General features: G+C 45.6%; 2 protein-coding genes across 6 annotated transcripts; both read left to right on the top strand.

Annotated features, from left to right (window-relative positions):
* The first annotated feature begins 7,020 nt into the window (after positions 1–7,020).
* Positions 7,021–22,747, top strand: LOC146424291 (GPI-N-acetylgalactosamine transferase PGAP4-like). Of its 4 annotated transcripts, none has more exons than XM_085041860.1 (2): positions 7,021–7,078; positions 17,959–22,747. In XM_085041860.1, exon 2 carries the CDS (start codon positions 18,095–18,097, stop codon positions 19,280–19,282), a length of 1,188 nt encoding a protein of 395 aa, XP_084897986.1. In that variant the 5' UTR covers positions 7,021–7,078; positions 17,959–18,094; the 3' UTR covers positions 19,283–22,747. The 4 variants fall into 4 exon arrangements, with proteins under 4 accessions (XP_084897986.1, XP_084897984.1, XP_084897985.1 ...); XM_085041858.1 differs by lacking the exon at positions 7,021–7,078 and adding an exon at positions 8,118–8,681; XM_085041859.1 differs by lacking the exon at positions 7,021–7,078 and adding an exon at positions 8,719–9,022.
* A 1,028-nt stretch (positions 22,748–23,775) lies between these two features.
* LOC146424292 (large ribosomal subunit protein mL50-like) lies at positions 23,776–25,217 on the top strand. 2 transcript variants are annotated; one of them, XM_085042594.1, is made up of 2 exons: positions 23,776–23,911; positions 24,708–25,217. In XM_085042594.1, the coding sequence occupies exons 1-2, from the start codon at positions 23,823–23,825 to the stop codon at positions 25,105–25,107; spliced, it is 489 nt and encodes a 162-aa protein (XP_084898720.1). In that variant the 5' UTR covers positions 23,776–23,822; the 3' UTR covers positions 25,108–25,217. The 2 variants fall into 2 exon arrangements, with proteins under 2 accessions (XP_084898720.1, XP_084898721.1); XM_085042595.1 differs by having other exon boundaries at positions 24,711–25,217.
* The last annotated feature ends 228 nt before the right edge of the window (positions 25,218–25,445 follow it).

Raw genomic sequence — 25,445 nt, forward strand, 5'->3', positions numbered from 1 at the left:
ATTACTTAGAGTCTGCCAGGAATATTACAGGTAGGGCTGTTTTTTTTCCTGAAACTGGCAGGTTTAAGGAAGATCTTGAAATTGCTACAAGAGAGAGTTGAGCACATTATAAAATTACAGTTGGTTAAGAACTTGAGTGACTGAAACAGAGTATTTCTTGGAAAGGATGTGCACTTGTTTTTAGCCAAAGGAGAGGGAAGAAGAAAAAACACCAATGAGCTAGAAATGAACTGGCTAAATAAAACTGTGTAAGAGACAGCCTAGAGAGGAGAAAAATTTGAGTTTGCAGTACTGGTGTGCTCAGGCTGTGGCCACAAAAGGACACTCAGATGGACTGATTCTCCTTCTGTAAACAAGACTTGCACAGCCTTAGCACACAGGGTTGTGCTAAGCATCACCCATTACCTATTCCAAACCTCTGTTCCAAATAAAAAGGACCTACAAAAACTCAAATACTGTCTCTCCCTCAAGTTGTAAGAGTAGCATCCACCAAATTTCGTTTTGAAAGCTGAACACGCAGGTGTGAAATGCATCCACTTTGGTAAGGTGGGAGGTGGAGACACAGCATTGTGAACTGTTCACATATTACCTAGCTGTGTCTGCAGATACACAGATAAAGTTGGAGCCTTGGCACACCCAGCACAGCACCTAAAGTGATCTTTGATCCAGCAGAACTGTACTGCTTCCAGGAGGGAAGGCCATGTGGGAGATGGTGTGAGAGCTGATCTCGCTCAAACCCATTGGTGAGCCTGAGATTGTGGTGAGCAGAAGGCTCTGCCCTGGAGGGCAAAGGGAAATCCTCTTTTGCCAGATTTGCATGCCTGGAGTCTGCTGAGGAAGTTCTGGAGCAGAGATTCATCACAAAGGTGGGAAGAGAAGAACTTTGGTCGATCAGCTCCAGGTGCTGTCAGTGGCAGATGGAGAAAGGGATTGCAGGTTGCACACTCAGGGAAAGAGGTTGGACAAATGGACCCAAGGACACAAGGCAGCCTAAGATAATAAGGTGGTAAAATGACATCTTCAGGCAACCAGTGAATGGGCAAAGCAAAATAGTACCCACAACACTCACAGCAGACGAAGTGCCCTAAAAGAGATAAGCAGATTCCAAATTCAATGGAGCAAAGCCCTTTCCGATTATATTTCTGTGGTAAAGGTATATTTTTGTGCCAGCACTCAAATCAGCCTTTTGTTTCCTAGGCTGCTAACTGGAACCACAGCAGTTACTTCATATCACAGTGGCAGATACTATAGAAGAACAAGTATGAAACAGCCCTTGGTGTGTCCTGTGGCAGCTGGCACATCTGCTCAGTGCCTACTAGATGAGATCATGTGGTTGAAGGAACAGAAGGAAAAGTCTCAGACAAAAAAAAAAAAGGAAAAAATAGGAAATGCATGTTACTTCCAAATAAAAGTACCAGATCTGTCATCTGTGTGTACTAGTCTTTGACTTCAAAGCATGTGTAGCTCTCTTCTTGGAAAAACAATTACAGTAGATAAATAAATAGGATGAAGGGCTTGTACTGAACTTCCTAACTCCCTTAATTTCCTCATATGCTGGCTACAGACAGTGTGATTCTATCTTGTTCTGCTATTTTTATCATTGGTGTTTTGAAGGAGAAATAGAAACACCAGTGCCTTAAAAGAAATCCCTTTCTTAATAGCTGATTTGTGCAAGAGGCACTTTCATGTTACCAAAGTGTGATAAGCATTAAGAAGGTTAATTTAACCTAATCTGGGACAACAACACTTCAGTCCTTGCTCAAAATTTTGTCCTTTAGGTTTGCTCTGCTGTCCCTCCTCTTGGCATGTCTTTATCCTTACCTCATTGTGGCTAAGGATGTGCTGTAAAAACAGGATAATTTTTGTTTTGCCTCTCAGACATTGTTAAGTTGCCTATGTTGTTGCTTTGGCATGAAATGGAATGAAAGGTGATGCTGTGGAATGCTGTGCTAACTACACATTAATTAGGGACAAGAGTCGAACTGCATTTGATAACATCAAGTACTTTACCTAATCATATCCACCCAGTGCAGTGTGCACATCAGATCCCACAGAAATGTATCACTCCACAGCATCCTTGATCTAGCCAACAGGTGCTGTTTATGTTATTTAGGATGTTACCACTTTCTTGACAGACAAGCTGACCAAAGAAAATGAGTGTAGCCAGTGCACTTGAACTGAGTTCTTGCTTTACTGTAGAAAGAAATTGCTGTACTTTTCTTCTTCTTCTTCAAATTGGTTAATTATTGCTTACTTAGGTTGATCCAACTGTAGCTTACTAGGATACCTACAACAAACATCTGGGAAGAGAGACATAGATTGTATTTTGCCCAGGTGTAGGAAAGACATTCCATTTTCACCTGACCAGAACTGACTTGGATAGAAATATTTCAGTTTCTTATCTATTCTGCACAGAATTCTCACTGGCTTTTTTTTTGTCATGTTCCTTCCCTAATTGTTTTCTTCTTGTAGAGAAACACTTGATGCTGTAAGTTAAATAGGTGTGAAGTGAAAATATGCCAAAGTGGGTTTATTTTATGGAAATAATGAGGTCTAAACATGCCTTACCTACTGCTTCTTCCCATGTGATGAGTCAGAAGGATGCTCCCCTACCATACTTTTTCCAAATACAAGTTTTGCACTTGATCTACCCACACAGTTAAAGCAGCAGCTTTTGCTCAGCTCAGCAAGTCAGGAATATGATGTTCTGTAGTAAAACCAAAGGCTGTTTGTCCACATCACACACACTGGAAGTGCAGAGGAGCCTGACCTGGAGGCACAGAGAGGTGCTGGAAGCAGCTCAGTTAAAAGCCAAGACCATAGATAAGAAAAGGGTTTTCTCACTCTATTGACACCCAGAACATCCTGGCAGGCAGTCTAAAAAGGAAAGAATGAAAAATTCCAATCAGTGAGAAGCCCAGGCTGAGAAGTCTCAGCAGGGATTATTAGCAATTGCCTTGCTGCCTCACTGCCCAGCTGCCATAATGAGCAGGAGAAAATAAGAAGTCCAGGAAATGGAGCACAGGCTCTACTGTTTTTTTTTTTTTAGTTGGTCTTTTTTTTTTTTTTTTTTTTCTTTTTCTTTTTTTGCTGGCACCACTCCACCTTAATTTGCTGTCTGTGCACAGAGGTTTCCTGTGTGCTAATGGTCCTGTGCTGTGAAGAGTTTCCTGAAAAGGAGCTTATGACCACTATCCATACTTATTTAATTGCAGTAGATGCATTTCAATTTTAAAGAGAAGGTCCTGGTGTGCTCCTTGCTGGTACATTAAAAGACCAGAGAAAGAAACCAAGCTGTGTTTGAAAATTAATTACTCACCAGTGAAAATTACAGAATATTCAAAATGAATTCTAGAGAGATCTCTTGCCTCCCTATGCTAGCCAATGTAACTCTTGTCAGTTACTCTTGTCATCTCAATCTTGTCATTATATATGTCATTACAATGTTTTCCATAAAAGTCACAGACTTTTATGTCTTGCTTAAGTCATTAAGACTTTTAAAAAATTACCTGAATAATATAAAAACTAAGAATGAAGCACTTCAGTCTCCATGTTATATCCACTGTCATGTGGAATGAAAAAAGATTAACAAAACATCATTCAGCTAAATGGAATTAAAACCTGTAAAATTTCAAATAGTGCTGCCCCTTAGAGATTTGAAACATTTCAAAAGAATCATAATTTAATAAAATTTTCCAGAGAATCTTTGTGCAGTTAAAATCTTGTATGAGTGGTAATCACTGTCCAGCTAGACAGGCCATTTCTTTCTTGCCAGCATCTGACCTTTAGTTCTAGAAATGCTCACCTAAAATTTGCAGTGAGAAAGAGCCAAGAAATCATTAACACTCTGTGCTTCTGACACAGATGCAGAATTTGTTAGTAAAAGTGCCCTATAACCATACAAAATAACTTTACACCATTCTGCAAGGGAATGTAAAAGTTTTCCAACAGTCCCTGGGGGATAATTCCTCCTGACTCTCTGTTTGGAAATCTTCTGGTTTGCCTCTTCACCTCATTCTCTTTTTTTAGCATCAGAATCTCTTTTTAGCAAAAAGTACACTATTCCATTCCAAGGCCATTCTTGTATGTTGCAAGACAGAGCAAGTAACTGAGAGACAATTAATTTTAACAGATATTTTGAAGAGCCACTAGATTTTATGTATTAATTTAAATGTTTGTCCCTTTCTTAGAAATAATGTGTGGACTGCAGGAATCAGAATGTTGGAGCAAGACAGGAAGGAAGTTGTATCACCAGAACATATGCCACTAAACTAACCAAGATACATCCTTTCACTGAGTGTCACCAGGCTTGCATTGTTTCTGCAGTTCCATCATCATTTAACACATTGCTCTGTTGGCTCACTGGTGTTCTTTCAGCTGTGAACAGCCTTTCCTAATGGTTTGATCAGAGACGCTAAAGAAGCATAGAAACGGGGGTGTGTGGGTGGGTGTGGGTGGGTGGGTGTATGTGGGTGTGTGTGAGTGTGTGTGTGCACCCAGTACTCTCTAAAGTGAACTGGACTACAGTGACAGTGTTTTTGTCATCTTCAGATGAGTTCAGCTTGGGTAGAAGAGATTTCAGGAACAGTATTTAATAATTCATCTGCAAGATGAATTAGTTACTGGTATGAGCCTGGAAGTTGTGGATGTGGTTGTATATAGAATGCTCTGTAGAGGGAAGATTTGGAAAATATATGATGGGTGGTTAATCCTGAAGAGATAACCAAAACCAAATGCACAGACCACGATGAAAATGAGATTAAAATATTTCAGCCTTTTCAGAGAATATTCATGTACGCTAGACAGCCAAGCCAGCATGAATCTATCCCTGTTGGAGTTGTGTTTGCTCTGACTATTGCTGTCTAAAGTTAAACACAATAGCCCTGACATAGAAGCTCATTATGACTCCAGTAAACAGCAAAGGACTTTGAACACTTTGTCCCCCCTGATCAATACAGAGTCTAAAAGAAAAAAAGAGAAAGCCACTATGACTGTATGGTTATCATCAATATTGTTTTTCTATTCAAAATAGCCATCAGAAATGTCTGCTGCTTCTTACAAAAGCAGAATGTAAGCAGGAAATATTAATTGGGATTTTTTCTCCCTATAAATAATTATCAGGGGAAGAAAATTACTTTAAAATTAGCCTTTGAAGTGAACAGCAGATGCCTACAAGGAGAACATATCCATTGTGCAGCTGATGGTACAGGAATACCCAGGCAATTGTGATCATCTGGTATCTGTATGTAGAGGAATAGCACTCTCACTACAGAACTTCCCAGTGTTTTTGGAAGATGCACAGCCTTTACAGGTTATGTACATACTGGCACAACATATTATGCTAAACATATTATTCATTCTTCCTGCTAGAATGTAGTTGCTTTGGATCTTTTCCTAAGGAGACTGGGTTTACAAAACTTTTTTTTTCTACTTCTCTTTTTCTTTTCTGTCTTTGCACAGCTTCCTCCTTGTCCCTAATTAATAATGAAAACACTTCTCAAATGTCATTGCAACTGTCTGAAGGAGGTAAGCCCCAAACATGTTTGCTGCTGTGTACTTCAGGCAGTGCCTTGCAGAGCAGAGAGCTGAGTGTGTCCATCCTGCTGAGCAGATCCTCCAGCACACCCCAAACAGGAAGCTGTTTGTTTGATTTGTTGGCTGAATAATCAGCTCGAAATCAAGCTTGAAATCAACTGGAGTGTGCACACTCTCCTGCCCTTGCCTTCTGGAGAAAACATGAGGAAAGCCAAGGAATCTGGAGAGGTAAAGGAACATGAGACAGGAGTAAGGATATTTTGACAGTGATGCACAGTGCACAAATAACACAATTCTATAAGAAACTAACCTTCTCAGTTCAGCTCCCCCAAGGCCATGAATTTCTGCCCTGCCGGCACATTGTGCAAGTATCTAAACATCAGCTGCCTGGCTTGTTGTTCCTCTAAGACTCATGTTTATGAAAAGCAGGAGCTGTATCTGATCTCAAAGCAAAAGAAAATATTATTCCCATTCCCTTGCACAAATGCTCAGTGCCATCAGAGCTGTTACAGTGGATGGCAGAGGGGAAAGGTTCCATTTGGCAGTGGAAAATACTGGGATCTGAATAGCAGGGCTAAACCTCCACTACTTGGATAAATTCTCACCCAAGATTTTTTCTGATTCTAGTTTTTAAGTCCTGCCCTGTTATTGTACAGGCTGAATAATTTAATAAGTAACTATTTCTTCTGAGCATTTCAGGTTGCAGTTAGGTTACTGCAGGAGCAGATGTGTCTCCAAATGTTTATTTCTGCTTTCCAGACTCCTCCCAGCTGTGCTGACATTGTCATTTGGTGTGCAGAGCTGAAAGGATAAAGTGACCCAGCTGAGATATAACCCACTGAAACAAAAAGTTTATTTTCCAGCTACATCAGTGTCCCTTAAGTTCACACACAGCAGGAGACAGCGCCATGGTAAGAATGAATGAGCAGTCAGGAATGACAGGCTTCCACTGTCCTTCTGTGCCACTGTCCCAAAATCACTTGAGACTCTTCTCCCTCAGTCTTTTGGGTCTAACAGAAGCTGTTTTAAAGAAATAATTGTTTGAGGATGAAAGTCAAGTGTTCTCAGAAAAGTGTGCAAGTGAGCAAAGAGAGAGCAGGGAAAAGTGCACAGAAATTACACAAAATGACAGTGACCTAAATATTTATTCCTGAAGAAACGGCTTACTGGTCCATTCTTCTTTTCTTTTTTTTTTTTTTTCTTTAAATGTATTACTCCAAATTGTTTTGCTGGCTGAAACATCTTCCAAAATATAATCCTGGGTGCCATGTGACAAGTGTTCAAGTGTTTCTGCTGATTTTTCTCAATATTCACTCTCCTACATGCACACTGACACAGAAGTGGAAAAAAACATTTTTTTGTTTCTTACAAATTCTGTCATTCTTACCCTAGGAAGAACATAGCAATGGACCTCCTAGGGACGTATAATCTTTTTCCCACCTCCAGTGCTCTCACATACCCTTTTTTCCCGCTGTTCTGTTCCAGGATCTGTTGTGTTTCTGGTGCATCAGCTTCTGAAGGCATGAGAACATTTAAGTGGAGGGTTAAGTATAAATCACTGTAATTAAAAACAGAAAAAGCAGAGGTGGTCATCAGAGGAGGATTTTGGAAAGCAAATCACCTGAGAAACTATGATTTCTTAAATATTTTGAGAGAGTAACATTCATCTCAGTAAACTGGTGGACCTTCCAGCACGCCTAACCTTTTCCTGGGAAGTCACTACAGGAGCACAGCTGTGGTGCCTGACTCTGTTGTTTCTTTTGAGCCTTTCTGATCCTCTGGCTTTTCCCCCTTCTTCCATGTTGTCTCTGCAGTGAGAAGCCCTAGGTATGGGACAGCTTTTGCCAGTAAGAATAAGGATCACATGCATGCAAAGCTGATTTCCTTCCTTCGTTATGTTTATTAGAGGGAACAATAGAAGTTACTATGATAAAATTAAAAACATACGTCATGCTAGAAGCTTTTGACTACAGGACTGGGCACTAGTGAAATCCTAGCTGTGCTCCACAGAACATGGTGTTTTGCTGAAACAGCCTAAGGGATTTTTTTCTTGGTGGGTTTTTTTTTTTTTCTTTCCCCACAGATTTTTCTTAGATGTAAGAGAGGTCAGAGCCTGAAAATAGTTTAGCCCAAATACATGCCTTTGCATTTTCTGGAGCTGCAGGCACAAAACCAAGGAATTCTTACAATGACAGACAGTAAACCTCCCCTGAAGCGTCTTTCAGGTAACCAGTTAATTAGGTATTAGGGGTGTGCGTGTGTGTGTAGAAGAACAGGGAAGTGGAACACAGAGAAAAACAGTGCAGAGGGAGTCCTGAGTCAGTTTGATAAAATGTTTGAATCCTGAACAGCCTGATACAAATTTTTGGGTAGCTGATGAGCCTCCCCATTTCAGCCAATACACCTGGGAAGACTTTGCTGCAGACTGAGACAGTGAAAGCTTTTTGTTTCCACCTATCTCGGGTGACACACACGTAAAGAGCCTGCTGGTGACTCTGACACTTTCCATTCAAGCTTGTGGATCCTCGGTGATCCTCCCTGGAGTGATGCGAGAGGTCCAGAGCATCCAGCAGGTCCCGGTGGGGGAGGACAGTGCCCCAGAGGGGCGGGAGCTGGCGGGGACACCTAGCAGAACTGACACCCACTAGAGGTGACACCCGGCACAGGTGACACCCAGTGAGAAGTGACACCGGCTAGTGGTGACACCGGGCAGAAGTGTCACCCTGGCTGGGGACGGGCTGGGGGAGCTGCACTGCCCCTGCTGCTGTCCCGCAGCTCCCGATGGAGCGTTCGAGGACCGCAGAGCAGGAATGAGGAGCTCGGGCTGCGCAGCCGCCTCCGCCCCGGGCGTCCTCCTGGGGCTCGGGATTTCCTCCTGACCCTGCCTGCAGGGACAGCTCCCCTCCCCGTGTGCGGTGACCGCCTCCGGCCATCTCCCGTTCCTCTCCTTCCTTGAGCATCCCTGTGCTGGCGGAGTCACATGTTTGGTCTTTGATGCCTTTAATCCCACCCTCGGTGGCCGAGAGGGAGGAGAGAAATTCGCGGAAGAGAAGTGAGCCACACGCCGAGAGCAGAATCCCGGCGGGAGCGGAGCTGCCTGCGGGAGGGCGGCGGGAGCGACCGTGCGGGGCTGCCCGGCGGATCGGGTAAACTCCCGCTCGGATCGGGTAAATTCCCACTCGGATTGGGCTGTCCCGGGGGGCGCTTCCCCTTCCCTTGCAGGGGATAAAGGAGCGGCGCGCCGAGGATGGGGGAGCAGGGAAAGGGGACCACGAAGTTGCGGCTGACGAGCAGCCACAACTGCTCCTCAGGGCTGGGCTTGGCTGCTGTGGCTGCGGCACCCGAGCCAGCAGGGAGTGGAAACCCTCCAGGGATCAGGAGATGTTTTGTGCTTGCTCCGGGGATGTGTCCGTACATGGTGATGAGCAGGAGAGCAGGTGGCCAGAGCCTGGCCGGGCCTCAAGAAACGGCCATTCCCTTAGCGAAGGTGAGTGGAACACTTAAGGGAACGGGGAAAGCCAGCCAGCTTCTGCCCTGTGCTTGGTGCCACCCAAAAGAGTCCTCCCCAAGGCAGAAGCGTAGCCAGAATCTCTCTGAAGAGGAGAGGAGAGGAGCAAGGAGCTGGGGACTGGGCGCACTGAAATGCCATCTGTGTCTGCTGTCCTGCAAGGAGGGCAGAGAGTGGAGGTGGATCAGCTTTTCTTACCTAACGCCCTCTCCTCTGTGACCATCACCACTGAGGTAACTACTGTTAATCCCAGTGCTTTAAGGGTCACCTTGTGCTACCTGGCAGCTCTCCCGAAGGGAACGAGGAGCACCTGAGGAACCCAATGGCCGAAGTCACTGACATTTAGAATCAGAGGCTGTGGAGGAAATCTGCAGTTGTGCTGTGATGCAGCAAAACACGAAACTATGCTCATGTACACTACAGGTTCCTGCGCTGGCTCCTCTCCTGCAGTCACTGAGAAAATCATTTATGTACAACCATAAAGGCACATCAGGTTCAGAAGGCTTTTGCCAGCACAAAAGCCAGGAGAAACACCCTCCTGCACATGTGAAATCTGCTGCTTTCTTGTCAGTCCTACAAGGGCAATACCAGTTATACCGCAGATTATTTTTCAGCTCCTGCATTTACCTCATTTTCTCCCTTTGGGGCTCAAGCAGATCACCAGTATGCCCCAGAACCAGGGCATTCCATTTACCACGCCTTCCTATGCAGGATAAATACTCTGTTCATACATTGCAGGGGGAGGGGAGGAAGAGGGTGTATTCCTCAGGCACAAGTGCTGAATACAGAGACATCAGTAGTTTAACAATAGTAGAGAGTGTCTCTTCAAAGATGAATGCTTTTTGTCAATATGACTAAACATTTTTCTTTCAAACAGAGGTTTGAATCACAATACTCTGGTCGTTGCCTTGTACAATCTTGCATTTTGATTGTTACATAGACCTGACCCAATTGGAAATTTACAGCCTTGTCATCAAAGACCTTTGTTCACAAATATTCTATTTCCTTATTCTTGTGCTTTATTCTTTACTGTCACAAAGGAACAGTAAAGCTGCAACATCTGCAAACCACATCTGTTTGCTTTTCTGTCCCTCTTCCCCCATTCATACACTCACAACTCTACTGGCACAAATGAATTTTTAAGAGAATTCACCATTGTGGGGATACCAAAAAGGTTTTATTAATGATTAGATGATGATCAAATGATATTTAATGATAAATAAATTGCAAATGGTGATTAAGGAATAATTGAATTATAATTTAACAGTGAGTTAACAATGCTTTAACAATAATTAATAATTAAGTAAGCTGTAATGAAATGGTAATTGAACCATGTTGTAGCTGATGATTTCAACAATGATTTAAACCATTATTAGACTCTGCTACTTGCTACATTTCCAAACCTAAAGCTAGAGCTGTATATATAAATGCCATGAACATACACTATACATTTAGGCTTAATGCAAAATGTGTTACCTCATTATAGACATCAGGTGCTCTGTAAGGGGGTGTCTCAGCCTCCAGGAGTGTCCTTGGCAATGTCCCTGCTCATGGGGAGATCTCCACCAGGCCCCACAGCAGAGCTCTGTGGGCTCACAGGGACCACAGGAATCTATAGCCTACAGTGACTGAGTTGTAGCCAACACCTCTCTGGTGGTAGTGCAGGAGTGCAGCTGTAGCAGCTCCGCTTTTGTGTAGTCCTGGCTCATGGCCTAGACCCCTGAATTCCTGGGAAGAAAGGCCTGGCAGTCACAGAACAGGTCAGCTTGGCAGAGACCACAGTGGGTCATCTGCTCCCACCTCCCAGCTCCAGCAACATCATTCCAGGCCCATTGCACAGGGTTGTGCTGAGGTTCTGGAATATCTCCAGTGAGGGAGACTCCGCAGCCTCTCTGGGCAATCTGTTCAGTGCTTGGTCACTGCACAGGGAAGAATGTGAACACACATCTCATGTTCAGATGGAACTTCCCAGGCATCAGTTCCTGCCTGTTCCTCTTGTCCCAGTGCTGGGTCCCCTGGAGCCTGGTCCATGCTCTGACCTCTCCCTGCAGACACTGGCAGACGGGGATCAGCTCCCCTCTCAGCCACCTCCTCTCGAGGCTGAGCTGCCCCAGCTCCCTCAGCCTTTCCTCACAGGAGAGATGCTCCAATCCCTTCATCATCTTCTGGAGCACAGGTAGCTTTTTGTCCAACCTTTCCAGTGCAAGGGAAGGGGGTTTGAAATCAGGCAAACCAACCAATGGTCACAGGACTGGTGCCACGGCCATGGCATAGGCTGGACCACAGGATGTGCTTGGAGCAACCTGGTCTGTTGGGACTGCTGGGGTCCTTCTGACACTGAGAGGGAATTTTGGTGACAGGCTTGCCAAGTTGGTCAGGGCCTTAATTTAAAGTTGCTGTGGGAGGGAACCTCAACCCATCCCAAACTTTTCAATTTAAAGCCAGGGCTAACGAGACATGCTCACAACCTGGAGAGGGATCACAGGTCCAAGAGAGCACCTAAATGGCAGCAGGAAGGAATTCCAGCCACTACTGTGCCTTCATCAGAGTCCAACTCATCTGCCTGTGTGCAAAGGCATGGGGAATGAACATGGGGAGTTGGAGACACAGGCAAGCTGCAGGACTGCCAGCTTCTGGGCATCATGGCAATGTGCTGGGGTGGCTTCTGGGACTGGAGTGGTGGAATGGAAGGATACAGACTCTCTAGCAAGGGCAGCTGAGGGAGATGAGGAGGGGTCACCCTCTATGCCAGTGACCAGCTGGAGTGAATGGAGCTCTGCCTGTGGATGAATGAGGAGCTCTCCAAGAGATGATGGATCAGGATTAAGGGAGGACAGGGACATGTGACTTTATTGTGGGGATCTGCTACAGGCCACCACACCAGGAGGTCCAAGTGGATGAGTCCCTCTGTAGACAGAGAGGAGCAACCTCATGATCACAAGCCCTGGTTCTCTTGGGGCACCTCAACCACCTGTCTCACCTACCAAAATCACAGACAGCTCCTCACAAAATTCACTGCCTTTAGTCCTGTGTTTAGCTATTACTTTGCAGAACTCTCTTCTCCAGGCTGCTCTCCACTCCCACTTCATCTGATCTACCTGACTGCTTGGTAGCAACAGAAGGAATGTTGCTTTCCCACAGGATTGCCCTGCAGAGAGGCAGCCAGGTGAAAGCCAGCAGGTGCTGAGAATGGGCTCTGTTCAGGTTTATGTGGCAGAGGAAAATTAATACACCTCAGAAACAAGGCAGAAGTTGAGGAAATAACTGTAATTAATATATGTTGAGTTCACAGCCTCTTTCACTGGTGGCATAGCCTTTATCATCTTAGTTCAAATGAAATGGGGAAAGTATCATTCAGCTGCAGCATCTGTGTCCCTCCTTTCTTAGTTCAGTAGCTTTCAAACTACGCATTCTGGATTTCTAGGGATTTATGAACAACCAACCTGTAAAAGTTAACTACCGTCCAATGAGAATAGCAAGCCAGATTATAACTAAATTCACGTTCAAATTTTAACTCTGCAGTTTCTGTTGTTACCTAACTGGGCAGGGTTACACCCTGTGTATTTGTGCATTTTTACTGTTCCAATAGTGCCTGAATTCCATCCCCTTGGACAGAAAAGGTCTGTACATTCACTGACAGGCCCTAAGGAATGGCAGATCAAAACACACAGCAGTACCTTTAACTTCTGTTGCGTGATAGAAACTCGCATAACTTTTGCAAAGGGCAAAGTCCTCTGCCTCTCTCTAGCTGCTGCTCTTACACTTCAAGCTGTCATTAACCTGTTAACTGTGACAGTCTTACACCTTTAGTACACAGACCATAAAGAAAAAGTTCTAAGGGAGCTGAGAGATTAAGTGGAGCAGCTCTGATCTTTGCCTGGCTTATCTGACATTCATAATCTACAAACAACATAAGGACAATTGCTTTCAGCAGTGCTTGAGGAGGTGAGAGACATATTTGATACCTGCCAGTAAAATAAAATTAAAGAACAACTACTGGTCTCTTACCATTAAGGTTCCTCTGAATGTTTTCAGCAGCACAAATCTTGCTGGGATGATTTGTATTTTCTAGGGAATCCAACTCCCAGTTTGGCATCGAAGTGCAATGGTCAGGTCTGCAGATTTTTGGCTTCTACTGGACACTGCTGTTGTCAAGGCAGGCCTGACACATTGCAGAAATATAATCTGGCACCTGACCTACTAAAAGCTGTCAGAAAACAAGAGGAATCACAGATGAGAAAAGCTGGCCATCTGGCCCAGTAATAGGGATCAGCTCATGGCAGAGACCTCAGGTTTCGGAATTTGAGGATATTTGTACATTCAGCTGTCAGCATGGATATATGTGACTGCAGGAGGTCTCTATGGCTCCTCAGGAAGCCTCCATCAGCTTCTTCAGATTCAAGCAGGATGTTTGTCATAGCATGACAAAGGCCTTGTCACTGCCAGAGAGGGTTCATCAGCAGAGGAGCTGGTCCTGAGCTAGCAGCTCGTCTGCATGGTGTTGGGCTGGGGCATAGCAAAGCTTTTCACACAAAGGTTCCAGCTTGGGCTGCTGCTACAGGATCAAGACATGAGTGAAAGTTACAACTCCTGTGAGCACTGTTACTCCCACCACTGCTATGGCCCAGCTGGGGACTGAGACAGCCAGACTTTCCATGACATTTTCCAAGAGCCTGCCTTTGTATCCTGGAGGTGACTCTATGGCTCTAACCACATCACTTCATCCAGCTGTTTTTATGTTAGGAAAGGAATGGCTTTTCCCCTTGACACTCAGAAGAAGTGTAGATAGGCAAAAAGGAGTCATTTAATATTGTAATTGTAAAGGAATAGTTATGTCCTTGTCTCACAGAGCAGGAAGTAGAAGGCAGATGCTCTCTCTTACATCAGCTATCCAGGAACCTAAAGTCTTGCAGCTTTGAAACATGTAGGAAACTTTGGTCCAGGAACACCTGCTTACCAGAATATCTCTGTGGAGAGGTGTGGCTAGCACAGGTCTTTTTCGTGAGAACATTTTGCTGTGTTTTATAAACAAAGATAAAGTCTGGATGTTTTTCAAACAGTGTCTTGAGACTTGGATAGTTCAGGCCTGGCCAATTAGGCCTAGGGGGAAGGTTCTGACTGACCAATCTGGGCGACCTCTGAAAAGTCTATATATATGTATGGAAATCAAAATAATAAACGCCTTTTCTTGCTACACTGAGAACTGGGTCCTCTTCTCTGCTAGTGGCTCAACAGCGACAGAGAGGAGTTTGGAGCAGACAGAAAATCAGCTTTCTTTTTTGAAGCACAAACACACAGAACACACTGCAGAGTACTCTGCACCCCAAAAAGTACATTACTAATATTTCTACTGTTCCTCAGTATGCAAAGAGGTGACTTTTTCCTGAACAGTGTAATTCACCCAAGTAATTACGGGACTAATGAAGATATGATAAAGATTTGGAATTAGGCGTTTCTGGAAGGAATCTTCATCATGAGGATCTAAGAAAAGGAAAAAAAGCCAAATCTACTGCTTTGTATCACCACAGCTTCTAGTTGTGTTTAAGAAATCGTTCCATTCTACACACAACATGTATAAATCTGGACTCCACTGCAAGTATTTATATGGTTGCAAAGTAGCTACTATTCAGGTTTAATAAAGTGGGGGCTTTCAAGGTATTCTAAAATCCAATTCTGGTTCTTTCTTTTCTCCTCAAACTTCTCTTTTTTTCTGTCTAAAATGCCACTTACTTAAAGACAAACAAAGATGCTTTCCCCCCAAGAAAGGGAAAAAAGTGGAAATGACAGTACAAATAGCTTCTGAAAACAGAGTGTCTTCTCTGAAGTCAGAATCATCCTAATGGCTAAAAAACAGCCTGAGCAGAAACTCTGGATTCAAATCCTGCAGATAAAAGCAGGCTTCACCTCTGTAGAAATAAGAAATTTTTATCTGTATTTTGAGCTCTCAGGTTCCCAGTGTTACAAACTGGGAAGGTGCGAAGAAGGAGTCCGTCTTCTGACTCTTCAGCTTGTTTTTTGCAGCAATTGCACAATTTTACCTGCTTTAATACACTCCTGACTGTTTTTAGTCTCTGTGGTTTATTTCACTGCCCAGTGAAAACAACCTTTTCTGTGCAAAGACAGTGACAAAGAGTGTGGCTGTCAATGTGAGTGTGACCAGCTCAGGCAGCAGAGGAAGATGTGAAGAGAAGCAGAAGTGTCTGTGTGTGATTGCTGCTTCCTTGAGGCTCCCTGAGTTGCAGACCCAGAATAAGAGCTCTGAGACCTTGAATTCTGTTACTGGTGAAGAGAAGTCGGGGCTAAATGTGTCAAACTATGACACAGTGACCTGCATGGGTGGCTTCCAGTCCTGTGTGCTTTTCCAGGGGAAGCTGGAGCCAGGAGACTCCTGCAGAGAGAGCGGTGCTCACCTGCACCACCTCACCGACCCTGCCCCGAGCCGGCAGCTGGGACACCAGCAGGTGGAGTCCCCGCACCACCTTCCCAGCTCTGTCGGGCAGCGGACTCGGTGTGAGTGCACTGCAGGGAGCTGGGACATGACCCTTGAACGACACGGGCTGCAGAAGAGCAAGAGGGCATGTGAGACCTTGTTTGATTCATCTCATGAGGCTGGAGACCCCCAGCTCCGCCGGCTGCCAGGGAGGACAGCACACCATTTTTCCCTCTTCAGCAGAAGATGCTGTGAGGGAAAGAGACCTCCTCCTTGAGTGAGCATTATCATCACAGATCATAGGATGGTTTGGGTTGGAAGGGACCTTAAAGACCGGCTAGTTCCACCCTCCCTGCCAGGTGCCACTCACTACACCAGGTTGCTCCAAGAATTATTAATGAAGACATGCTCAAAGAATTATTATTAGTGCTTCAGTGTATATCCCAAGAGCTCACTGCCAGCACGTAGGTTTTGTAGCTCAGAGCTTCAGCATAGCTGGCAGATGGAAAGTAAACTTCTTTACTCCCTGAGAACTAAACTACCTTCTATCTTTCCTTCATCTCCTTTTCCCACTGTGGTCCTCACTTTCAAGTGTGGAGGCTGGCTCAGAGACAGTGCCCACAATGATGCTTGTGTCAAGACAAGTGTGAGCTATAGAATATGATTCTGCATTTGTGTGTTCCCTTAATGCTTGTGACAGGTTAGCTGGAAATCCCAGGATTTCAGATGAATAAATGCATTTAAATTCCAGGTCTTTGCATCTGATGGCTTTCAGGTCTTCACATCCTGAATCCTCAGGACTTGAATCTAGCAGCTGAAGTGCAACTGTGACCTTTAAGACCTTTACAAGGTCCACTGATGCAATTCTGTGCAGCATTTGTGAAACAGGATTGTGTAACCAGAAAGAAAAAGAAAGTTCTATGGGAAGAAGCTGCAGATTCTCATACATCAGCATGTAAATCTGTTCTTATTTAATTACTCTAAATCTTGCCTTGAGCCCTAAGAGAGCACAACACTGATGCCACAGTCTATCTCAGGATGGTTTGAGATCTCCAAGCATAAAGTTCCTGTTCTCTAACAACTATTTGGAATAACTCTTGTACATTCTCCATTAATTTTATTAAAAGGCCTTTCAGAGAAGGTTGTTACATTCCCATATGGCAATAGGAAAAGGCTCTCTTAATGGTAAAAACAGCAAATCTGTGACTACAATAATGAAGGCACTTCAGAAGTACCCTCAGAACCAGACCCTGCTCCGTGTCCTCCAAGTCTTTTCTTGTACAAGATCCATCTTTCTGAGACAGAGGAGAAAAGCCATGATTTTTTCCATCCATCTGACTTTGCTAAGGCTGCTTCAGATGACAGTGCAGAGAAGAACAGAGTAACATTTAGGTCTGGAAGCACCGTTTGATGATCAGAACTTGCTGAAGGCAGAAGGTTAAAAACTGGAGAAACTTCAGTTTCTCACATTCAGTCACCCCAGTGAGGGGAACATGAGTAATGCAGTTCTTAGGGAGAGGGAATAAGAAATCAAAGGGAGAGTGAAAGAGCAGATTAAAAGTGAGACTACTGACATAAAAGAATTCATCTGAACAGCCTAATTGCCCTGATTTTGCGTAAGCTTCTGTCAGCCAGGCTGTGAGGTGTTCAGGGCAGCCAGAAAAGCAGATATGGCAAAATCTAACTTTTGTGAAGGTGGTTATTTGCCTAAAGTGAATGTGTATACAAAAAATATTACATCTTTATATTAATATTTCAGTTTAAAATTAAAGGCATATACTTTTAAATGGCATACTTTTAAATAAGAAATATGAGTCAATGGCTCAATTACGACATGTTAATCTTGCTGTGCCCATGTATTCCACAGGGTCTAGTGAGGAAAAGACAACTGAGAGAGACAGACAGACACTCACATCACCTTTAGCATACACACGCCCTCAGTGGTGTCTTTGTTATCTGGCTTCACACTCCTGGGGAGGAGAGTGAAAAAACACACATTTGGAAGTGTGTGAGCAGCAGGAGGAAAGCATGTGTGATTCCAAAGAGGTAAAAGTTTGCCTCTCAAATATGTGCTAGACTAAGATACAAGAGATCTGGCTTTGCTTCTTGGCTGTGATCTAAACATTACTATGTCACTGTCACCAGACAGTGGTACCTAAGTTCTGTGCCTTTTACAGAAAGGGGTTTCCACACACCCTGCATCCACCTTGCCTGCTGTTACGTGTTTGGAGCACAGTAACAAACACAGTAAAGTCCTTTCCAACTCAGTTATATCAGAGCTCCTGTGCGTTAAAAAGGCCCTAGGGGTCTTTTGCTGGAAACTAACTTAGGCTCATCTGTCCTCAACTGCCCAGGATTATTCTGTGATGCCTCCATCACAAGGGATTCCACAGGAGCCATGTATTTTGGCTTAATCAGTAAGTAGCCCCCAGCTTTCAATTTTCAGTTCACATTTCAGTAACCATCCTTATTTCTTCCTTTTTAGCTTTGGACAACTTGTGCAGGTTTGGCAGCAATGGGCCCAGTGGTACCCTGCAGTCCAGGGAGAAGGACACATCCACAGTGAAGGACATGAACAGGGGGCATGAACAGCGCAGGAGTGCCCTCCTCCTGCAGCAGTCATGTTGCACCAAGCCTGGCAGCTCCGTGGGAAGTGGTGCCGTTGGTACAGCCCTTTCATCCATCTCCTCACCCTGACTGTGGTGACTTTTGGTGTGCTGGCACCTTTGATCTGCCACAGGCTCCTCTACTCTTACTTCTACTTGCGGCACTGGCACCTGAACGCCATGAGCCAGGAGTTCCTGAAGCAGAACCAGCAGGAGGGCCAGGCTGCCCTCCGTTACTTTGAGAAGCTGCAGATGCCAAACGGCTCTGAGGCCTCTGGCAGCGACGCCTTCCAGCCCCTGCTGCTGGTCACCATTATCACTGTGCAGAGGCGGAATGATTTCCACTACGTCTTGCAAGTGGCCTCCCGCTTCCACCGCCTCCTCCAGGAATGTGGTGCTCGCTGCCGGAGCCACCGCGTGCTCCTCTGTAATGTGGAGTCAGACCCCAGCAGCCATCAGGATGTCAGGCTGCTGAGCAGCTTCTTTCCTACGGTCAGCCGTGACAGAACTGCAGAGAACCCTGACCCCAGCCTGAACCAGTTCGAGAAGGAGAAGCAGGACTACGTCTTCTGCCTCGAGCAGTCGCTGTTGGCGTACAACCCGGAGTACATCCTCCTCGTGGAAGACGACGCCGTGCCAGAGGAGGAGATATTTTCCGTTTTGCAGCACCTCCTCTCGGCCCGGCTCTCCAAGCCCTACCTCAGTGACGCTCTGTACTTCAAGCTGTACCACCCCGAGAGGCTGCAGCGCTACTTCAACCCCGAGCCCATGCGGATCCTGGAGTGGCTGGGCCTGGGGCTGTTCCTGGGGCCGCTGCTGAGCTGCGCGTACTGCCGGGCCGCGGGGCGGGGAGGCCCCAGCTGGGGCCTGGTGGCGTTCTTCGCGCTGTACAGCATGGCGCTGGCCGAGCTGGTGGGGCGGCACTACGGGCTGGAGCTGCGCCGACTGCACCCCGCGCTCTACAACGTGGTGCCGGCCAGCGAGTGCTGCACGCCCGCCATGCTCTTCCCCGCCGCCTCTGCCCGCCGCGCCGCAGCCTACCTGCGGGGCCTGCGCTGCCGCCAGGGCTTCGCCAAGGACACAGCGCTCTACTCGCTGCTGCGCGCCCAGGGCGAGAGTGCCTTCGTGGTGGAGCCCAACCTGGTGCGGCATGTGGGAATGTTCTCCAGCCTCCGGCTGAACAGCAACCCCCAGCTGCTGTGAGCTGCTCGTGCCTTGCCACCAGAAATAGCCCAGGGAACCTGGCGGTGGGCAGAAGGGCAGCATGCAAACTCAGAGTCTGTGCTGCTTGCACTGGGCATCCTGTGCCTCCACGTGGACAAAGAATAACTCTCTTTAAAAATACAAGTTTTCTTTAAAAATCAGCTTACCTACATACAGACCCTATTTAATATAAACTTGGAACTGATCACCATGCACCACCTGAGAGGGGAGTGGAGGATTCCCCCTGAAAGTGTGGATTGCCCGCTCTCCTTAGCTCTTCCCAAAGAAAAGCTCTCACACCAACATGCACAGCTTTCCTGCCTAGTCTCCTGTACACTGAAGGCTACAAAACTCACCGTAGGTAGCAGAAATTTTGGACAAAGTGAATGTTTCAAATTTAAGCTAATAAGGAGGGGAAGGCCTTATTTCCCCATCCTTACCAAGGTCTGATCTCTGTCCTGTCTCTGTTCCAAAGCTGTGGTTGTAAGCAGACCCTTCAAAAGCCAAAGTGGTTTGCAGGAACTTTCAAAAGCAGAAGTGGAATGCAGGAACTTTTCCACAATTATGCCTAGATACTTCAAATTTATAAAGCCTCTGTAGTTACTGTCTCCCTATCTGCACTTCCACTGTTCCCACTTCTTTTGCTTGGACCAGAGGCTCTTAAAAACAAAACCTCTGCTGCTTCATTACAGGTCACCTCTGAGGGCAGGAGTAGGAAAACAGAATCACAGCCACCGGTGTTGCACAGATGTGTCACAAATGCACATTTTCCTTGATACATGACACACATTGTACACAATAATTGCTGTGTTGGTTGGGATCATCACTCGTTGTAGTGGATCCATTAAAAGAGGTTTTATCAGTCACTGATTGAACTTAGGCATTCAACATGAATTTACCTTGGCTTTCCCTCAGCACAGAGGCAAAGGAAAGATTAGATCAGGTGCTGCTGTTGTACGGGATCCTTGCTCATTTTGGAGCTGTATTCAGAGCTCAGCTGGAGTGGTTAATTCACTGCTTCTGGTAGAAAGCAAAATACCTGTGGGAAACAAAGACAGCTGTTCACAAGAATGAGCAACAACAGCACAGCACATCAAGGGGCCATTCTGATAGTGACCTATTGTGACCATGTGTCCTGGTTGTTCAGCATCTGGGATAGGTACTTTGTACCAGGGCTGTGGGCACAATTAAATATAAAACCATGCAGATGACAAGAGATGTCATACTGAATGAACAAATGGCAAAAAATGGGTATACCTGATGAAAAGCCCTCCTTAGTTTTAGTGGGCTTTGAATCAAATTCACTTATATGAACACTTATGGTGTTTAGTTGAATTGTTTTAAAAACTATATTCCTGTCTTTGGAATGAACCAAATACAATATTTTTTGTTGAGTTTAATCAATGGGAGTTGTATGGGTTTTTTATTTTGTTGATGGAAAGGCTCTGCTTTGAATTTTCTTCCCCCAGGTGATTTATGCCTTAAACCCTCAACAAGTCTGATTATAAGTGAGAAATACATAAAACTCCTGAGTGATGAAACCAAAGAAAATGTCAACCTTCCCTCTGTCAATACAGTGGGTATCAGTTACACAGCACAAAGGCACAGTGCAGCTTAGCTGAGAAACAGCATCACAGCAGTGCTTTGCTCTCCAGTGATCAGCTGGATACTTTTGGAACAGCTTTGGAAATCAGAGTGAGCAAAATCTGCTTGTGGATTTCATGCCATTCCAAAGGCAAGGCCTTTAGTTCCCCTGGCAGAGGACACCGGAAAAATGGCACAAGCAAAACAACATTTTGTTCCCAGCTACTGAGAGCCCTGGAGATACCAGGGCAGTCACAGTGGCAGGTAGGCAAATCTCTCCTGTGGCTTCACTGCAGTGCAGTTTGGGTGTCAGGAATTGAGTGTCACTGTGTATTTATTGCACCAAGTGCCTGCACATACAACTGGTTTCTGCATTTTCACCTGTGAATGTTTCAGTGCAATGGGCTTGTTCTTCACCCTTTTATATCTTTGTACTGTGCAATTCCAGTGCCCTGCTCTTTCAATTCATACTCATTCTTGTGAAGAAAATCTCACAGCAATAAATAGGAGAGGGAATGGAAAAACAAAGAGGGATAAGAAAGAAAGAAACTTAGAAGCAAACCAACTATATCCAGTTAATAAATGTTTTGATGTGGGAAATGATTTATCCATTTGTCTCAAAGTTATTTTCCTGTTTGTCCAGTAGTACTTTATTTGTTATCCCAAAACTCCGCAGGAGGTCAGTAATTTCACTGAGCCTTGTAGCTGAAAATTAAGAACACAAATTTGAGGCATCCCTTCTAAACTAGAAGACAATTTTTGTGGCATAAAAGATGAAAGAATTTGACTGTGAGACCAAACAATGTGCAGAGGGCTTAGGGCTTGAACTTGCCAGTGTAGGACTTTCAGATAAACCAGCTGAGAACAAACTCCTTTGTGCAAGAAGCAGGTTAATACATTCTTGATATCCTTCTGGGACAATTTTCTTAAGTGCACAACTCACCTTCACAACAGAGGTGCTGCTTTACTGAGCCTGCAGGAGCTGTTCTGAGTTACTCAGGTACTTGCACAGTGCCCACCCTGCCAATGGGGCTCCTGCTGCTGCTGCTGCTGCCTCTGACCTTCCACGAGCAGATTGAGTCTTGTTTCTTTTTTCTGTGCTGCATGTTTTACAAGAAATTACAAGTCAGAGAGGTGCACATCACCCTCAGAACAGAGAATGGGAGGCTACTGTGATTTCTTAATTCCTATTGGATTTTATTCTGCAGTTCAGGCTAAAAATGCAGTCTCAAACACCCAAAAGCCTTTTCCCTCTCCTTTCTCCCAGGGGAGTGGAGCTGAGTTGCCATGTCTTACCCTACAGAAGTTCAAAGCATGGCATTAGCTCCTTGAAATGTGGCCTTAAGAGCTTGGTTTCTTTCACTTTAAAACAAACTTAGTGACTCTTTTTGAAATAATATGGGTTTTCTTGGGTGTTGGTTTGTTCCAAATAGTTTGGAGACTATTTTTCAATACAGCAGCTGCTGCTTGTACAAGAGGAGTCTTTCCTGATGGGCCAGCATTAGGACCCAAGGCTTTATTGTCCAAGACAGTTCAGGGGGAGTTATTAATTTAACAAAAATTGTATTTGTTTCCAAGGCATGTCCAACATAAGCATGACTCTGGCAGAACACAGGGCATAAACTGACAGGTCTCTACTAGATTGGAAACCCAAGAAGATTTTCTAACTCCACTAGGTATCAATGTCTTAGTGAGAAGGCACTGCTTTTGAAAAGAGAAGAGGAAAAAAGCCTTCCTTCTTGTGGTGAGGAGCTGTGAATCACCAGATTGGGTATTTCAGCAGCAACTTTTCTGGCCACAGGCTGAATTACTTTTGGTTTTTTTTTAATAAAGTTATTTACAAGCAAACTTTTTACAAAATAAACAACCTTTCTATAAAAACTCGGTTAATAGTCTCTCCTTTATGTGTGCCACTGTTTGTTTCCTTGAATGGCAGATCCATCTTTCCTTCCCATACTTGACAAAGAAAGATACTTCCATGTTCATGCATCTCCAGAGGTAATAATTTTGATCCAACCCCACTCAAAGCAGGTCTTATTAGACCATTCTTTTTGAGGCCCTTCTCCAGTCAAGAATTGAAGCATTTTAACAGGGACCTGAGGAAAATGTCACTGGCCTGGCAGACAGGGGCAAAGAGTGAAGAAGGAAGGATGATTGGAGTGTAAATAGTATTTTTGCACTTAATGAATATGTAACAGTTACAGAAAGTACTTAAGCACACATTAAAATGGATAAGGTGCGGGACTGAGAATAAGGCAAACCAGCCAATCCCGCCCAGCTGTAAGTCTTTGTTCTCCTAATAAATGTTCAAAATTATATTTCTAAAAAAATACCGGCTTGTGAATTTGTTTATATCAACCTGGACTTGGTGAATGGCTGTAGTGAGGTTTCATATAAACTGCCATGCTGATACCCCATTTATACAGAGTCAGTATTTTTCACTGAAAACTTTTGCCAAGCAACAGAAAAGTTAGTATGTCATGGCAAGATGGGTGGGCATCTCCGTGGGATTTTGGGGGAAAATCTGGTTTGCAGATTTTTGGTTTGCTGTGCACCTCAGTGTGGGTATGTTCGGTCTGACAACCATTATTTTATGCCGCGTAATGAACGGTGTCCAGCCGTTTATACCATGCAGAGCCAGGAGCTGGACTCGGTGCCCTGACGGGTTCCTTCCAATTCAGAGTATTCTGTGTTTCTGTGAGATTTCCAACGCCTGGACATCACTGACAGCCTGTGGCTGCTTGGTTAAATCTCCCCCCTTGTCGAGTACGCTTGATAGCACACAAAGGCCAAACATCAAAGAACACACTTCCCTAAGGAATTTTCCACACATTCCACGTTTTCCAACAAGAGGGAGATCGGGGTGATGGACTACATTTCCCGTGAGGCTTTGCGGGGAGGGACGGAAGTGCGTCATCCGCAGTGGCCGCGGGCAGCACCCGGCGCGTCCCGCAGCATGGCGGCGGTGCGGGCGCTGCGGGCGGCGGGGCGGCAGCGGCCGGGGCTCTGCTCTGCGGGGCTCAGGGCGCTCTGGGGCGGCCGCAGGTACCTGCAGGGCACGGGGATGGGGGGTGGCGTCTGGTCTTCTCGGCATGCTGTTCCTTCACCGGGCCGTGGCTCTCTGGAGGTCACCGAGCCCGACATCCGCTGAGCAAGTCCTTCAGGATTTGTCCAGGCGGCTTTGGAATGTCCTCAGAGAAGGAGAGTCCACAGGTTCTCTGGGCAACAAGAGCCCACCGACGTGCACTGCTGGCGGGCGGGTGCTGTGGTGCAGAGTAGGAGCCTTTAGAGCCGTTTGTTAGTTTCCCACTGCCTTTGTTAGCAGTGGGAAAAGAGGGAAATCACGGGAAGGAAAACCAGCAGTTCCTTTGTAAAATTTTACATGAAACTACGCACTGGTTGCTGACTATATTGTGGCATGTGAGAAAGTAATATTTGCTAGCTTAAATTAGTGATGTTTTGTTTTTTGGTTTTTTTACATGTGGGTACTGATTTTCTTCTGGTAGTGGTTATTTTCCATTACGCTTTTTTTCATAGCAAATTAGAAAATGGAGCTGTAACTGAGAAATCAAGTAACTAATCTGGTTAAAACGCTGTTTTCAGTCCAGCCAGTGAAACAAGGCGGGTGGGTGATTGCTCTGCAGAAGCAGCCTGTGTGGTGAGCAGCTCTTGGGGAAAGCCAAACCCTGCCTGTGCTCTTCTGTTCCTCATGGATAACAGACCTGCTGTGTCCATGAGAACTGTCTGCATTGAGTCTGGTTTAAAACACCGTGAATACAAACGTGCTCTGACTTGGTCTGAAGTAGCCTGGAGGCTGAAAATGTTTCTGTTCTTGTGTCAGCAGGAAGGAGGAGAAGGAAGTGGCAGCAGACAGAGCAGTTCCTGAGAAGGAGGAGAGGAGTGAGCCCAGCCTGATCTGTCCCCCTCCCCGCAGCCGGAGCTACGTCCCTCCCAAGGACCTGCAGAGCTGCCTCGAGTCCCGCGTCAGGGAGGTGTTTGGCTCCTCTCTTGCCCAGGACTGGCAGCAGACTCCCCTCCAGGAGAAGAGGCTGAAGCATCGCCTGCTGGCCCAGCTGGCGGCAGAGCTGGGACACGCTGTCCCCAACTCCCAGCTGCACCGGATGCGCTGTGCCGGGGATGTGCTGAGTTTCTATCGCGCTCCCGTGAAGGACGAGACCAAGTTTGATGAACTCGCAGCTGCAGAGCTGCCCCCGAACCTCAAAATCGTCTGGCAGCAGTGAATCCCCACATGGAGCATCCCCATGCTTGGTTTGTGCTGCAGTGCAGCAGCAGAGCCCTCTTGTTGGGCTGAGATGTGTGAATTTCACTAATAAAGGTTCACTGAGCTGTGCTCCGGTTTCACTGTTCCTGTGCTGCTCCTTTTTCCTTGTAGAGCAGTTCTTGTGAGGCACTCATGCAGGGTGGGCACTGCCAGCTGCTCCCTGCCCTTTCCCTGCTGCCAGGCACTGACAAGATCCAGTGGGGATCAACAAGAGGACTGACTCACAGTTTCTACCCTGCACCTCTGCTGGTTTTGGCTGGGGTAAAGTTAATTCTCTTCCCAGGGGCTGGTGTGGGG

This window comes from Lichenostomus cassidix, chromosome Z, assembly GCF_008360975.1.
Source record: "Lichenostomus cassidix isolate B80296 chromosome Z, HeHo_3.0, whole genome shotgun sequence".
Taxonomy (NCBI): Eukaryota; Metazoa; Chordata; class Aves; order Passeriformes; family Meliphagidae; genus Lichenostomus; species Lichenostomus cassidix.